This window comes from Thunnus maccoyii, chromosome 11, assembly GCF_910596095.1.
Source record: "Thunnus maccoyii chromosome 11, fThuMac1.1, whole genome shotgun sequence".
Lineage (NCBI taxonomy): Eukaryota > Metazoa > Chordata > Actinopteri > Scombriformes > Scombridae > Thunnus > Thunnus maccoyii.
In genome coordinates, this window is record NC_056543.1 from 23,023,236 (window position 1) to 23,039,867 (window position 16,632).

The 16,632-nt window shown below is 39.5% G+C and overlaps 1 protein-coding gene across 5 annotated transcripts in view; it reads right to left on the reverse strand.

Moving 5' to 3' along the window:
- The window catches only part of il1rapl1a (interleukin 1 receptor accessory protein-like 1a), a 277,030-nt gene that overhangs the window by 252,398 nt on the left and 8,000 nt on the right, over positions 1 to 16,632 (reverse strand). For all 5 annotated transcript variants that reach the window (XM_042427081.1, XM_042427080.1, XM_042427076.1 and 2 more), the window contains exon 3: positions 4,306 to 4,357. In XM_042427081.1, coding sequence (XP_042283015.1) covers positions 4,306 to 4,357 — 52 coding nt within the window. The remainder of the gene's footprint in view (positions 1 to 4,305; positions 4,358 to 16,632) is intronic.

Here is a 16,632-nt window from a genome sequence, read left to right on the forward strand (position 1 = left end):
AGAGCACATGTAGCAGAGCTTAACTGTTGTACTACTTCTTGCAGCTCATAACTTTGAATGGGAGCGAAGTTGGAGAGGGTAATAGCAATATGGCACTGAGTGGAAGAGGGGAAGTCACTTGCACCAACAGAAGAAGCCATGATTTTGTTTCAAATGTTAATAATCTTGGATTTAAAATATGAGGCAAATTCATTGCATTTTTGTGAAGAGTTCAGTGGGTATTGGTCTGAAGGGATTGACCAATTTATCAATTGTGCTGAACAGAAACTTAGAGTTATTGAGATTTTCGCTAATAATTTGAGAAAAGTAATGCTGTCTAGATGCTTTCATTTCTCTGTTATATTTACTGAGCAAGTCTTTTTAGAGAATATAATCAGCCTGCAATTTGGTCTTACGCCATTTGCCCTCAGATTTACGGCAGGTTCTTTTTAGTGCCTTCACTCTTTCAACACTCCTCCAAGATACTTTTGATTTACCAGAAATTATCTTGGTTTTTACAGGTGCAATATCATCAAAAATGTGTGTCACTGAAAGATTAAAATCATTAACTAAATTGTCACACAAAGACAATGAGGACAAATTAAAAACAGAAGTAAAATCAGAATTAAAATCAGAATGTGACCAGGTACTCCTAGCAGAGTTAGTATATCTAATGATAAACTTATCAGATGTGTCTGCACAGATGGAGCACCTTTTAACTGATTTTAGACCAGGTACATGTTTGGTCACCCAAGCAACACTGAAAAAATACAAAAATTATCTGAAATCCCAACATCTAGAGTGCAGTTTAGGGTTATATCAAGGCCCTTGGAAATGACCAGGTCAAGAGTGTGACCCTGATTATGAGTAGGCAGTGTGCTGTGTGAAATCAAACGTTGATAACAAGTCAGCAAACTAGTTGGCGAAATGGTCTGTGGTGGTATCAGTTTACCAAATTCAGATATAAAGCCTTTTTAAGCCTTGGAGGGCGGTAAACTGTGATTACTAGACAGGGATATGCAGATTTCATTACCAGGGCTAAATACTCAAAAGTAGAGTGAGAACCAAATAAGACGCTTTTACATGATAAAATATCTGAAAAAATGGCAGCAGACCACCCTTTTTATTTGACCTGGTGAAATGTGAAAATGAGAATTCAGATAGAGAAGCTTCAATCAGTTCCTTGCTACCAGTTTCATCGAGCCAAGTCTCAGTAAGGAGAATACAATCAAGCCTATGTGATGTTATGAGATCATTAATAATGGAGGTTTTATTAGTAAGGGATCTGACATTGAGAAGTGCAAACTTTAATGTCCTTGCAAAATAGTTGGAGTTGTCAGCAGAGTCAGGCCTGCTGTGGCTAGAGTTTTCCAGAGACTGGGTTTGAGAGTCGGAGCACACAGTGGCAGGACCCACACCGTTAGAAGTGGATGTAGTGATGGGAGACACATAGGTCTGGATCGGGTCTTGTTGTGGTGCATATCAGAAAGAATTAAAGGCTATAAACTGAATGAAATTAGCAGTCAACTGCTTTGTTCCCTTTCTATTTGGGTGCACACCATCAGCTCTGTACAGTCTTGAGTTAGTCCAAAAGTAATCGAAGTTGGAGATGAAGTTATATCCTGCAGCAGAACAGAAATTTTTTAGCCAGTGGTGAAGACTGAAGACAGTAGGTGATAGCACCAGGAAGAGTTAGCCTAAGTGTCTGACGATAGAGTCACCTACTATCAAAATTTCCGGATTGTTGCTTTGTTTTGCATGTGGGCTTTGCCTTATGTATTCCTTTGCACATACTTTTATGTTGCTCTGCCTCAGTTCATTACAAATTGTCTGCACCTGTGCACTTTTTGATTAACTCTGTGAAGCACCAATCCCTGCAGGATGTTTTGGGCCCATGGCATGGCCGGTCTGTTACCCCCGGTAAAAGACAAATACCTGTAAACAGCAGCATGGATGGAGACAGAGGAAGTGGATGATGGCAGAGATGGCTTCCTAAGAACAGGGGAACAACTGAGCTAGGGGGCAGCATGCCTTGGCCTGCGGTTTAGGTAAGGACCAGGTGTTTTGTGAGATGTTAGCCAAGTGCAGTATCTCTTTGAGCATTTCTATGGACACTGTGGCAAATTCACAGGAGAGAGCTCAGCAGTGCTGCCACACCATGACTCACTCCCCAGACTCTATAGCCCAGTGTCATTGCCACCAGACAGAGGAAGGGAAGAGACAGATCCAAGTGAAGAAGCAAGGGAAGAGGGGCCACCCACTAATGACAAGAGCCGCCACCCCAGAGCAGATGACAGCTAGCCAGCAGACCAACAAGAGAGGCCAGAGTAGTACAGGCGTGACACAGAGATGCAGGGCAGAGTGGGGACTTCTGCCCAACCATGTAAATATTGTATTTGTGTATAGTACTCTAGCAAAAAAGAAGCTGTGTTGGCTGTAAACCACAGTGGACTGGCTGTTGGCTGTTGTTGTCTGTTTCCCTAGCTACCCTAGGACGGCCTGGAGAGAGATAGAGGACCAGAGCTCTGGGGAGGACAACGGCCGCAGCCGACTGGAAAGCAAACTGGCCTACATACAAATGCTCCGGTTGTGGATATTTCAAGTATTTATTTCCCCTGTTTTTACTTGGACTTTTAAGACTCCCTCCTGCTTCCTGGACTTTAATCAAGTTGTTAGGTGGATTTCAAGTTGCTGTATCTCCAGTTTTTAAATTAATTTTTAATTTTGGTTTTATATTTTGTGTTGTTTTTTTTTTTAGCTAGTTCGATGCTTTTAAGTATTGTAATAATTTTTTAATAGTCTTTGTGTCCTTGCTCTCCCCCAATATAAAGAACCTGCGTACTATTTATATTTTAATTCCATCCCCACTCCCTCGCTACATGTAAGTAAATAAATACTTATAAATGATACACCCTTTAAATGCATTAATGTGGTGGAAACATCTTTATCAGGAAAACATGTTCCTCTGAATCATGCAAAATCTGAGATGTAAAAAGGGGGAAAAACTGTAAGTCACTTGGGACAAAAACACCTGCCAAATGAATGTAATGTTATAACAGCCCAGCATTCCACCTCAGATCACTGCTGCATGACAAAAAATTAGCAGTAACCAAAGGTAATTATCTCAGTTTCTTAGGCCTACAGGGTTGCTGTGCATCAGAGATGCTGTGCAGGGAACTTTATATTGTGTTTTTGAAGGTAGCGGATTGTTAGATTGGTAGAGAAAATTGGACCAGGGGCAAACAAGCCTGAGGTTAGCACAGATCATACAAGTCATCAGGGTTCATGACTGAGTGCGATGCTAAGAGGGAGCATGGAAAATTACCACACAGCAAATTAACTCGGCAGAGTGTGATTAAAAATAATTTTTGTGAAGCTAATTTGCACTTACTGTAGCATAAAATTAAGGTTGCTTTGGAACAGTTGGTTCAATTTTCAGAGGACCATCAGGACTTTTGAAAATTTAATGAGGATCCAAATTGCCTCTTTCTCTTCCGTCCACATCATGTATTTGTGACAACCCAGCACCGTCTCGCTGTCTGTTAAAGACCAAAGAGCCATACAACAGCAGCCCATTAATACACACAGTAAACACACAGGCAGAATATAAGAGATGCATTAGGTTTATAGTTGCTTCGCTGACCCCCTAAGACTCTTTTAATGCCTAATTTTGACTACAGAGGACCACGATTTGCAGAAAAGTGCTGCCATGTCACTCCACTCATCACTCTTGTGATATCCAGAGAATGGCTCTATGTTACAAAGGTTAAAGACAGGTAAAGGGTTAAATGGATGACCTTTCAACTCTTGACTCCAGTTACCACATAGTGCAAGCATAAATATTTTCATGACAGTTTGTTTAGAAATCACACCACAGCATTATCCATCCCACTCACATAATCTTTTCCAAAGCTCAGATGGCATTTAAGGAAAGAGGGAGAAAAAAAAATCCATATCGAATGTAATATAATCTTAATGAATATGCATGTAATCTGCCATAAAAAATGGCCCTTGGCAGTACAATTCTCAGTCATCACAGTTAAAGTTTTTTAGGGGGTGAAATCCGATATAACTGATGTTCAGTTTTGGTGATCGACCAGTGAGCCTGGCACATAGTGTGTGTGCGGTACCTTTCCCTTGTGTGGCTGACACAGAGATTGGCCTACTTGAAGGGAAGAGAGTGGATCTTTTATGAGCTCCTCATGATAAGGCAAGGAGACATTAGGGTGACGGGTGTTCTACCCATCCTCCTCATGGTCATTGTGTGGAAGAGAAATGTTAGAAGATGACAGCAGAGAGTGCAGGCAGAATATAATCATCCTTTACCTCTGTGTGGCCTCCATCCAGCAGAGCAGCTCTGCAGACATCCATGGTCTGTCTGAAATGACAGAATAAGAGGCCATGACTGACTTTGATTTGTTTGAGGAGACATGGGGGCCTGGCTCCTAGTCTGCGTACTGTCTCAGTGCATATATACAGTAGTGTAGAAGATTCACTACTGATTATGCCCCCTAGTGGTGTCTGTATGCCCTGGTTCCAGACCTCCAAATTGCTGCCAACATCTCAGATTTGTTCAGCGATTTAAATAGGCTGATGTCCGTGTCCCATTGACAGCTGTTCCAATCGGTTAGATAAACAGTCAGCCAATCAGAGCTTAGTTGGTGGGGTGAATAATGGGGACGTCATCTTCCGACATATCTGGCTACCTAGCTGCATTAATGAAAAACAGCAACAGGAAAATAGCATCAAGTGCAAATGATGAAGTGCAAAATTATGTCAATGGGATGGATATGTCATTCACTACTGATTTGTTAGGGCAAAACATAATAACCTCCTCTTCCATCAAAAAGTTGCCTGACATGAACACATCATACTGAATATAGGAAGTGTCAGTAGTGTCAATGGGGAAGCACTCAGCTAAACTACTTAATGTCAATGAATGAAGTTAAAAAGTCATGCCACATGATAACTGACAGATGTTTTTTCATCTTTGCAATTGGTCTTTAAAGTAGATTTCCAGAAAATGTAAACTACACAGTGGCCTCTAAAGGGAAAAACGTTCATGCTGAGAGCAGCAAAATAAAAAATTACAGGTCTTCTCTTACACGTGGTTGAAAACGTTGCAGCAGGATCAAAAACATCTGATTCCAGATCTGTGGCCGTTGATAACTTTGTACCTGCAGTGAGTGAGCTGCTGAGGGCATGTTTCTGCCTCAGGCTGGACACCGGTAGTTGAAAGTGCTGTCTTAAAGCGATGGATATGAAAGGCCTGAGCTTCAATGAGTAAGTATAAAAAGGAACAGTGTCAGAGGGAGCAAACTGCAAGGGAGGAAGGTGGTTCCTACAGATTAGAAGTATTTTTAAGGATACTGTTTGATACATTTTGTTAATGTTACAGTTATACAATACAATTTGAGAATGTTCAACTTGTATTTTGTATTTTTTCTTTGTATTGTCTCATTTTAAGATTTTTTCCCCAAAAAAGTAGAAGAATTCAACCTATACTAGCTCTGCATTAAAAACATGACCTCCTCGTTCATTTCAGTGAGACCCTTGAGGGCTCTGGCAAAAAAAAAAAAGCAGGATCATCCAACAGAAAAGTTTAACCTTGCTCAACCTTTGCAGCAATCCAATGTCATCCGCCCACATAATGTGTTGGCCAGGTGAATACACACAAATCCACATTCCAGATAGACTGTCTTGAAACATGAACAGTATAATACTACTGTTCATTTTGCGATTGACAAGATGGAGGATAAAATGATTCTACAAAATCTTGATAAACCTTAAAATTCAAGGATTATCACTCAAAATTGACATATCACATTTCCTCTTTTCATGTTGCCTGTACCAATACGCCTACTGTAATGCAGACCCTTGTTCTTCTTTCAGAAACATGTTGGCTATTTATTAATTAAAAGTTATGATTTGCAGATTTGTTCCTGTGTTGTTCCTTGACAACTAATCAGTGGTTTGTGTACCCTATTGTAAAGTGTTACTGAAAAGGTGTTCCCCATGGATCAATATTTGGACCATTTTTATTTTCTAAATCCACCAAAAATCAAGGCAGGTTAATGAACAATCAATCTGCCTTGATATTAATCATTTGTATGCAGATGATATTGATGATGATATTAATCTAATTCGGTACTCAATTTGCTTGAGTACCAAATTTGATTGCTTTCAATCTCATTAAAAAAGTAAACCAAGGTCTGAACACTCTTTGTCCTGTATTTTATCTTGAGCTCTCCATGCTCTTTCTAAGGTCTGATACCAATACTGATTATTGGGAATCAAAATTTCCTGTAATGGATATACATAATCTAATAAGAAGGTATTTTAGAAATAAATGAACTATTTATTGTAATATATTTTAATATCAGCCAATACTGAATAAGGAAGATTAGCATAGACAAGTCATTTTGACAACAAAACAGTGTCCTGTTGTTCTTTTCGTTTATTTCCAAACACTGTAGAGTAGCAATATAGTCAGTTTGGTTTTGATAGCTACCACCTTTTGTTCAGCGTTCAGGGTCATTGTGGCAACAAACAGTGTCATGTGAGAGCACAGAGTTTCAGTGACCATGAATCTAGAGCTTTGCCCCTGCCGCACTGTGGTCACTCCGGAGGCCTCAGAGCTACAGGCCTGGCTGATCTGAGCTTGCACTCCCTCTCTCCTCTGTGAGTAAGTCTCTTCCACCCAAAGTTAATTTTTAATGACACACTTTGTTATGTGGGTCCATAGGGGGCCCTTAGTGGCTGCGCTTTAATAAAGAGAGTCTCACTGCTTGTTCCCTTCTGAGAAGGCTTCATTAAAACCAGTGACAGAAAAAAGGTCTTTGAAGTCCCAGATTTGAGCCTATCCAGACTTTATATTTCTCTGTCCATCTGTCTGTCTGGTATTTTATGAGTTTATTTTCATTTTTATGTCAATGGACGCAATAAACAAACAAGATATTTTGAAGGACAGATGATGTGACCCCCTAAGGGCCACTTCATAACTGTAGTGGAGTGTATGTGTGTGTTATGTGGGTCCAAGGGGAATGTGGTGTGGTTGAGGTAGGGAGCAAAAGTACACATACACCATCAATCTTCATCAATAATCCTTTATCACTATCTTATGATATCCAACCTCATCAGTGCAACCATTTCTATCTCTCAGTGCACAACAAATAGGAACATGACAATGCTTTTGAAGCTGAATCCCTGTACAAAGCTTTAAACCTGTAAGAGTTAGATCCATCTTAGTTTTGATCTTGCAAGTATTACAGTTGCATCAAAACAGGCTGATTAATTTAGTGTCTAAAAGCCACCCAAGAATGTGTTTCCATGGTAACAATTAATAACACCTGACAACAAACAAAATGAGGAAAACATGGCTCAGATTTTGGTTTGCTAACATTGTTGTGGAGCAGGCACTGACAAGGGAAAGGGTTTGTAGATGCTTGTAAATGTATTTCTACTTGTGACTGAAGTCTGCTGATGTTGGCAATCCCCTCTTCCAACAGATGAAGAATGTGTGAATATGGAGGTTCTTCAAACACTAGTCTGAAATTGGTTATGACAAAGGCCTTGGGAAAAAATAACATTAACGTACCACTATCAGCTTGGCAAGTGTAGTTTTGGTGATTTGCAGTTGACGTCTAGCCATCTATTCAGACTGGACTAAATTTCATTGAAAAGTTTAACATTATAAAATCTTAAGTTTTATTTCAATGGAATTTTGATTACTATATTGTGAACAGGTGACAGGTTTTACAGATATGTAACATTTCTTGGCAAAATGGTTAAATAGTAGAATCTTTTACATCCATTAAAGTTACAGCATGGGTTTCCAACTGAGATACCACCATCATAATTGTAGCTTTTTTACATCCACACACAAGCCATGCTTGCATATTGTACCCTAAAAGAGAACAGAAATATGTTATCAGGTGAATAAATTAACAAGAAGTTTGTGTATGACACCTATGTAGAAAACTCTGTTGTGTATCAACCTCTCTGTGCTGCCAACAAACAATACCACACTATTCAGATCATGTATAATGCATAACATGTTGCAATGTGGTGAGTAAATGCCACATGTTCATTACTTTTTGCATTTCATTGTGACACTAAAGACCATATTATAATTATCACTAGAGAATCAGGCAACTATGAAATAGTGGCTACACTTAATAGCACACTATGCGAAAAGTGAGTGATTTCAGATGCACGCTGAGTGAACCCTCCAGGATCAGCAGGACGTTCATTGTGTACTGTCATGGAAATACTGGTCAGTGGGGGTGAGGCATCACCTCTGTTTTAAATGAAGTGAATGGGCAAAGTGCCAATCAAAAAACTAAGCCTCAGCATCAAAGCCATAACCGACCAGTCTGACTGTGTTTATCTGATTAGCACAAAACCCTGTTTGACATCCTTTTCCTCCAAATCAATCTAATCTACTATTAAACTACCAGAACTGAATGTAGTTTTTACTGAATTTGTAGATTAAATAAGGCTCATCTCCATCCGATAAAGACTTCAGCTGCATAATATTCGATACAGGTTGCCGTACCTGCTTTTAATGATGTTGAGAGAACTTTGAAGTTGAGTGGAGGTGCTGATAATTGTTCTCTATTGCTGTGAAGACTTGTCCTTCTGTTCCCTGCCAGAATGAACACCTGGCTCTTGGCTTGTTGCTATAATCAAGAGGAAAAAAAGACTGCAGCTGTGCTATAGCTGTATTTGTAAATTAATAAATATCTTCTACAGGCTGCAACTGCATTTAATTGCTGAAATTGATTAGACAGTTTATCGGACATGTCTCCTTCCTCTTATCTCATCTGTGAAAAGATGTAATTTTCCTTTCCCACACTTCTCCAAAATCATTACAGAGCAGAATGATGAGAAAACTAAATGAATGCTATCAGTAAACTGGGGGAGAAAATGTTGTTATTTAAGGACTGGACGACTGAGTAAATGGGACTGGTTAATAAGCCAGTGGCAATAATGGCCAAAGTTAACACATTATAAACTGCCCTTTAGTAGATTTCTTATAATCTCTTGTAAATCTCCTGTATGAGCAAAAAGGCAACTACAGCTTAACCAAGGAAACAAAAGAAGTTATTTTAGGTGGCGATTACAGTACAGACATAGAAACATGGTAGATAAACTTTTAAGGCAAATTACACCCAGTTTATCAGTATAAATCACACACTGGAGATGCAAAAAGAGCATCCCAACCCCCTGTTGAGAATAAATTTAACATACATATACAAAGCACACAAAATTCATTTTAACAACTATTGTTAAAATGAATTGTGTGTGTTTTGTATATGCATGTCTATGCCTTCAGGAAGCAAAAAATCAAAAAAAAAATTCATTTGGTTTCTGCTGGTATAAAGAGATCACAGGCTCAGACACAAACAGAATTTTACTGGTTGAATCTCTGAAGCTGCTGTACTTCAGAAGGAAAATATCAAATATGGAAATTCAGTCCAACATAAGGAACGAGTGTCTATAGTGGGAATAATGATAAAAGTATTATTATTATCATTATTATTTCAGTTCTTACAGGTAGTAGCTCTTCTAAGGATGAAATCAAATTTTGAATTTTGTTTCTTCTAGGAAATGTTAAAATGGCAAAAAAAAAAAAAAAAAAACCCACACAAAACAGGAACACCATTAATTTCAATTATGCTGTGTAAGCCTTTACAATTTTAATTTTTTCATCTTTTATACAGTCGCCCTCCTGCTACTGTTGTTTAATAGTGTGTGTTTGATGGCACATAGCTGTTTCATAACAGTGGTAAATTTCAATGATATATTATGAAAGGCATTATGTGTCTCACGCAGGCTTTGTGTGCGCTGCAGAGGCAGCGTTCTGTGTACTGTTCATGTGATTTTGCACTCCCTCCTCACAGGAGGGGAAGAGCTGATTGCAGTGTTCTCCTTGTCTTTTTCAATAAGCCCAGCACTGTCGCCTCCTCTTTCACTCAAACTCGTGTGTGGAGTGACTGTCAACCCGCCAAGGTCCATTCATTCCAGCACACACCACATCCAAACTCCCTGCATCACAGTTCCTCCCGCAGCTCACTCTCGGCTCACAGTCACGTTCCACAGCTTTGAACTTGAATTCAGCTCACCTCCAGTCTCTTTCCACTTTCCCATCCCCACCCTTCTCCCAATCTTACAACCCCCTCCCCACTCCTTCCCTCCAGCTCCACTCGGGGCTACATGATAACACACTTTGGAGGGAACCGCTTTCCCCCAGAGCAGCCCAAACTGCGAGCATATTCACTCCATCATAACAGCACTGTAGCAAAACTGCTGTCACGCCGAGTTTGCCATGCTAATGTGGCTCTAGGCGCCACTACCCTATCCCTTAAAATACTGTGATGTAGGTGTGTGAAGTGTTTTAAGGGTGCTGGAAGGAAGAGGGGGTTGTTTGGAGAGGTTAAATAGTACAATGCAGGGCGACGGAGTGAACGTATGGAGGATAGTATGGAGAGAGGCTATGAAGTTGGTTCACATCAAGGGAGCAGCTCCTCTTATAGCTGGAAGCAGTTTAAGTCCCAGCAAGGTAAACAGTACTCGATGCATGGCAACCCGTTTCTCTAGATAGCTCCTCCTATTCTCCTCTGTCTACCCTTTGAGAGGGGTGAGAGAAGAGGCTTCAAAGAGCTTGACTGACACCTGGTAAAGCTTTGAACCTTGTCCTTGAACTGTCATTTGGAAAGACAGACACTCCCTTTATTCAGCCACTTACAAACATCATGTATCAGGACAGGTGTAGTCAGATAGTAACGACATCTCAGCACTAGCTCACTCTTATCCCCCGTACAAGTAGGTACAAACACACACAGAGTATTCTCTGCTACAGCAACAGCAAGGGACTGATGGCAGTAACGAGGATCTTACCTTCCTCCAAATGAGCAATTACTTCCTACTGGCAACGTGTTGCAGTTGCAAGTAAAATCACTGCAACACCAAGGAGGGCTTTCAGCCAATTACCATTACCACAGTTTTCCAGGGTACAGGCTGCCATTTATTCTAATGCACATGTGGGACACATGAAACTCCTCCTGGTTGCTGCACCTTTTGATGATTCATAAAACATTGAAGATGGAGATGGAATCAAATGGATGAAGAAAGCATTCTTTGGGTAGTGTACACATAATAATACAAATTTAACCACAGCTTTTATCCAGTCTGTTTATTTTGCTTTCTTCCTCTGTGTATGTCTCATTCCTTCCTCTTTATATTGCTACTCTATGGCCACATTTTAACGCCACCATACCAATACCCTCTTTTTTTTGGTTTATGTTCCAACCATTTAACCAATTAGTTAATCTTCTTGTAGATACTTGTACATCTTACTATCATGCAACGGTATTCTTCCATGTTGTACTTGCACAGACCAGTGCATTGTCTATGCTGACTGTTGCCTGTTGATAATTCCTTTCGAGAGGTTCCCACTTGCGCCGTCTGTGTGTTTGCGTGATGTACAAGCAACCCCGCCAAAACCAGAAGCAGGTCAGGAGTGAAATTAACCATCAGGTTGTTGGTGGGATGGAAAATAGATGATTGTTAATTCATGTTCATGATGAATAAGTGATTGGCTCCAGTGTTGGGGGTTAGGCCTAAAGGCATGGGACATATGTTGAATGAGGAGGGGCACAGATGCTCCTAAGGGCCAGAGGGCTGATAGGCAAACTTAAGAGGGACACAGAGAGGGGAGAGGAGACACTGGGGCAAGCGTGAGAGGGGAAGATAGAGTGTGAGGCAATTGCAAAAAAGAAAAGAGAGACATGCTTACCCTGTCACAAAAGCCAACACTGGTCCCACTGTGCAGAACGAACCCCCTAACTCAGCCCCCAAACCCAGCGTCTGAAGTGCCAGTTCACCGCATGGGCCTGAATAGACACTGCTTTCAGAAGTCTGTCTCTGAACATTAGGTCCTGTCCTACCCTGACCTTCAACAAAAGTAAACAGCTTACAAAGGGAAATTTCTGCACCCTTGCAAGTGACTATACTGAGAGACTGAGAAAATCGACACAAAGATACAGACAACACACAGGTACTGATACCCCCTTAAACATACCTTTAAAAAAACATCAATGTTCCTAATCACACACATGCAACACACATAAATGTACAAATGTACACATTCTGCAGAGCTGACCCTGCAGCATTGAGAGGATCTCAGCTCCATCTACTGGTGGCAATGTGAATGAGCTGTTCCACTGTGGCTGAGGGGAAATAAACGCCAACTCAGTTCCCTAAAATCATTTTCTCCACCGTCTTTGCCAAGCCTCCGTCTTTCCATTCAAGCCTCCTTGACAATGATGATGATTATTAGCTACAGTTTGCCAGTGCAGCAGCACGGTATCTTCTATCATCCATAAAGACCTTCTATTATACCAAAGGAGGGAGGAAGTAGTTTCAAATTAGGCTTGAAACAAAATATGATATCAGGCATTGCACAAAGTGATGCCGGCTCTTAAAATATAATTAAATTAAAAACACAAAATCCCCTGCAAGAAATGAATCAGAGGAATACACTTTGTGTAAAAGAGTGTTAAACTTCAGTACTGGGTTGACAAATTTTGACTTTGTCTTGGTTTCCTTTATTTTAATGGTATTGAATGCTGAACTTGCCCCAGCATCAATACTGCTATACAAAGCAACTCACTCTTCAATTCTGTCTCTATTTAGGACAATATCAAACCAGTTCTCTGTGCATTTTGTTTTACCATTTCTCAACCTCCATTAAGATATTGACAAGTTATGCTTAATGTGAATAAACAAATCAGAGACAAAAAAACAATAGAAAAGTATTTTTCTTCAGTCATGTCTATATTCAAGGTAATTTCTAAACATTTGCTAACATGACAATTTTCTATGATTAGCTTAGTCCTATAATGCATTCTTTTTTGACGGAGCTACAGTCTTTGAACTATTTAAAGGAGATCTTCAAGTGTTATCTGAGGTCATATCAAGTAATTAATGATTTGTAGGAGTTATAAATACATATCAGACAAAAAAATACGACACAACTTCTATCACATGGGGAAGCTTGAAGCTGGTGTCTCAATTATTCTGAATACACTCTAGATGTAGGACTACCTCTCGTTAGATTCTGCTGGCTGTGTGCTTTTCCTATTTTTATCGCTGCCAAGAGCAGAACAGCAGAATAATAAAATCTATTGTGTAGCTACTTGTAAAAATTGTCCTCCCAAAAGCAGTTGACGTGGAAAAATATTGCATGACACCCAACATTTCAATGTAGAGGTTTCCGATAACATTCATGGAATATTTACACTGGTAAAGTGGGGACCAGATAACTGTCTCTCTGAATCAGCGTAGTAGTTATGCATCAGTATATGTCTGCATGTGTTAAGGTGAAATTACAGTCAAATACATCAATTTGTTATCAATGGAAACAGCTGCTCAAGAGCTGATTGTAAAATGGTAATAAGCTGCGAGGACCTGCAGAGAACAGTGACAAGACAAATCTTCCTCTTACGAACGCCTTTTTAGAAACCACAACGTGGTCCCCCGCAGTCACTATCTCCAACTAGATCAGAAAATGAATTGCTGTTGTATAAAGGATTCCCTCTTTTCTCCTACAATTCCCCACACTGCATTATAGAACAAAGTGTAAAGCAAAGCACTGGTGTTTATTCTACATGAATACGGGGCAACAACACAAAAAGCTCTAATAATGTTGTTCATGCCCGCATTTTGTCTTTGTAAAGGAAGATAGTTCATTTGTGTGTATATGAGTCAGTGTTTTCTTTGCTGATGAGGTGAACATGATGTACTGGTGAAGCCAAGATTGCTTGACATCATTACACACACACACACACACACACACACACACACACACACACACACACACACACACACACACACACACACTCAGTTGCAGAGGGTGGTAGTGAGGGGCTAATAGCTTCTCTAAGGATGAGATCCAACCTAATTTGCACCATGCAAATTCCCAGTGGTGACTGCACCTACAAGACAATCATATTAATGTTCAGTGTGTGTATGTGGTCTCATGGAACAATATACAGTGTGTGTGGCTCTCAAGGACAGAGAGAGATATGTGTGTAAAGAAAGAGAAAGACGAAACAACAAAAAAAGAAAGAGTGAAAAGGAGAGAGATGTGATTCAGTGTTACTAATCTCTTTGATATCCACACTGTGACGTTCTGTACCAAGCTGAGGAACGCCAAAATTATTCTTTTCGTCTTTTATTCATGACCTCCGGGACATCCTGACTTACCCTCTTACTGCTCCAAGTCAAACTCAATCTCCCTCCTCTCTCCCTCCCCTCTCTCTGCTCCTCTCCTGCATTCTCCTCATTCCTTCTTTTCCCGTCTTATCATCCCCATGTGTGATATCTCACTGAGCTCAAGCATTCATATTTACATAAAGTATATAATGTCGTATCAGGGCAGGAAAAAGGGGCAGCCCTAAAAACATTAGCATGTACATTTTTATGTGATTATGATTACTGGTAATTAAGCATTGATGTCCATTTGAGAAGGGAATTATGAGGATATTTTTATTTCATGAATAATTAAGGGGTGTTGCCATTACGTTATATTATTGCGTATGTGTGTGTTAGTTTCAATTTTATTGTACTTACTAGGTTTTAAATATTTGAAAGTGACTGAACAAGCTAGATTAGACAGAAGATAGTTGGATGAATCTGTAAAATATGTTAGGTTATTTATAAATCTATACAAACTGATTTTACACAAATAAATTCACAGGTTAAGCATCTTAAATATATTTGTAATCAATATCCTGTTTTTTGCATTCACAAAAATTTTAGACACTCACTGGCTAGTTAGGGTGAAATAGCTGACTGGGCTCATTTCAAATAGAAGAGAGATATTTGACTGTGTTTACCTGTCGTAATCTGGTGCTATTTAAAGTCATCACATTGTTTTCACTTCAGCCGCAGTGTAAATGCAGCTTCTGGGGAAATAAATCATCTTGAAACACAACAGCTTTGCTACTGCACACCATGATAGAGATGGTTTATCTCTGACAATGATATCTTGTGGCTGTGCTCCTCTTGAACAGGAAAAGTCATCAAGTGAAAACGCTGTGTTTCATATCGGCATCTTATATGCACAATAACAGCGGCGTGAATACTGTTGACTATTTTGTTTGTTCAGTGCCTCAAGGTCTTGAAGTCCAGTAATCCACCATGTGGTCAATATTAGACAAGAGTAAACAGAAATCACAGCAGAAAAAGTTTTTCAAATGTACATACTTAAAGTTTCAAAAGAGACAGTTGATGTAGCACAGAGATGAGATTTTTGTTGTTTTTATAACAGTTGTTTTTAAAAACACAAACGACAAAAAACAATAATAAAATTATTATTGAATAAAATAAAATTTGGAAACTTCATTTATAATGTTTCTTTTAACGGCCTTAAAGGATCGGTTCATATTTTTTCGAGTCCATCTTAAAGCAATACTATGATTGTTCCTGCAGTCCAGAATGGCCTCAAAGAATTGCTTCCTAAACCGATTTTAACGTACGTGGACATCATTACATTATCATAGTCCTTTCTGTGCAAAAATGTATTCTTTAAAGTTCAGCTGAAGCTAATTAATCTTCAACAGTCTGAGATAGACGCATCAAGTGGTTATCTTTCAAAATGACTTGTCTGTCCTACTTTGTCCTTCCATGGACAGTGTTTTCTGTCTGGGCAAGGACAGAGAGACAGTAACATCAAGCTGAAATTTGTTACTAAAAAGACAGTAACTTTGGAGGATACCTTCATGACTCAGACTCAGACTGCTGACGCCTCATACTAGCTTTGGCTGTAGATGTACTTTGTACTGTAGATTTAGTCCCTCATCACTTACATTGAAATTGCTTTAAGAATCAGTTTATTTGCAGCCGGTATGGACAGGAAGAATTGTTCATACCGAATTGTCCATAATAGATTACAGCAACCACTAACTTTTTAAATGTACATATGGGCATGTCATGTCTTGTTTTAAGAGAGATCTTAAAAAATGAGAACTTATCCTTTAATCTATGCACTGATATATACTGTAATGTAATCCAGGCTACCATACTTGGCTTCCTCTTTAAGGATGGACAGCGGAGTTCAGTATTTAGGGAGGAAATGTGATGCTGAAAGCATAATCATTGTGATCACCAAGCCATCCATTTACTCATTCTGCTGAAATAGCACCAGGCTACCATTAAAAGGGGTTCTTCAGCAAGCAATTCCACAAGGTTTGGAAGTCTGTAAGGGTTCTTCTGTAGTATTAAAAAAGACAAAATCAGTGCAGCAGAGGCCAAGATGACCAGACCTCTAGTTATCTTCCTCTGCTTGGTAAATGTCCACATCTTTTAATATCTCAGAAATGTGTAGTCCACAAGCCAAGAAAATTTACCTTATGACATCACCTGGGTTATTTTGTCAAGACTTTAGACAGCTCCCTCCAGAACAACAGCGGAAGTAAAGTAAAGCTGTAAACAACATTTTCGCAGGGTGAGTATTACTCATGACTAGTATTGCCATGAAGTGTGAACAGGACCTCATATGTAAAATCAGTGGAATGCCCCTTTAACAGATACAGTATGTCCAATCCATCCTGCCTAAAGTTGTGGGTGAGTAGTTCAGCAACAGAG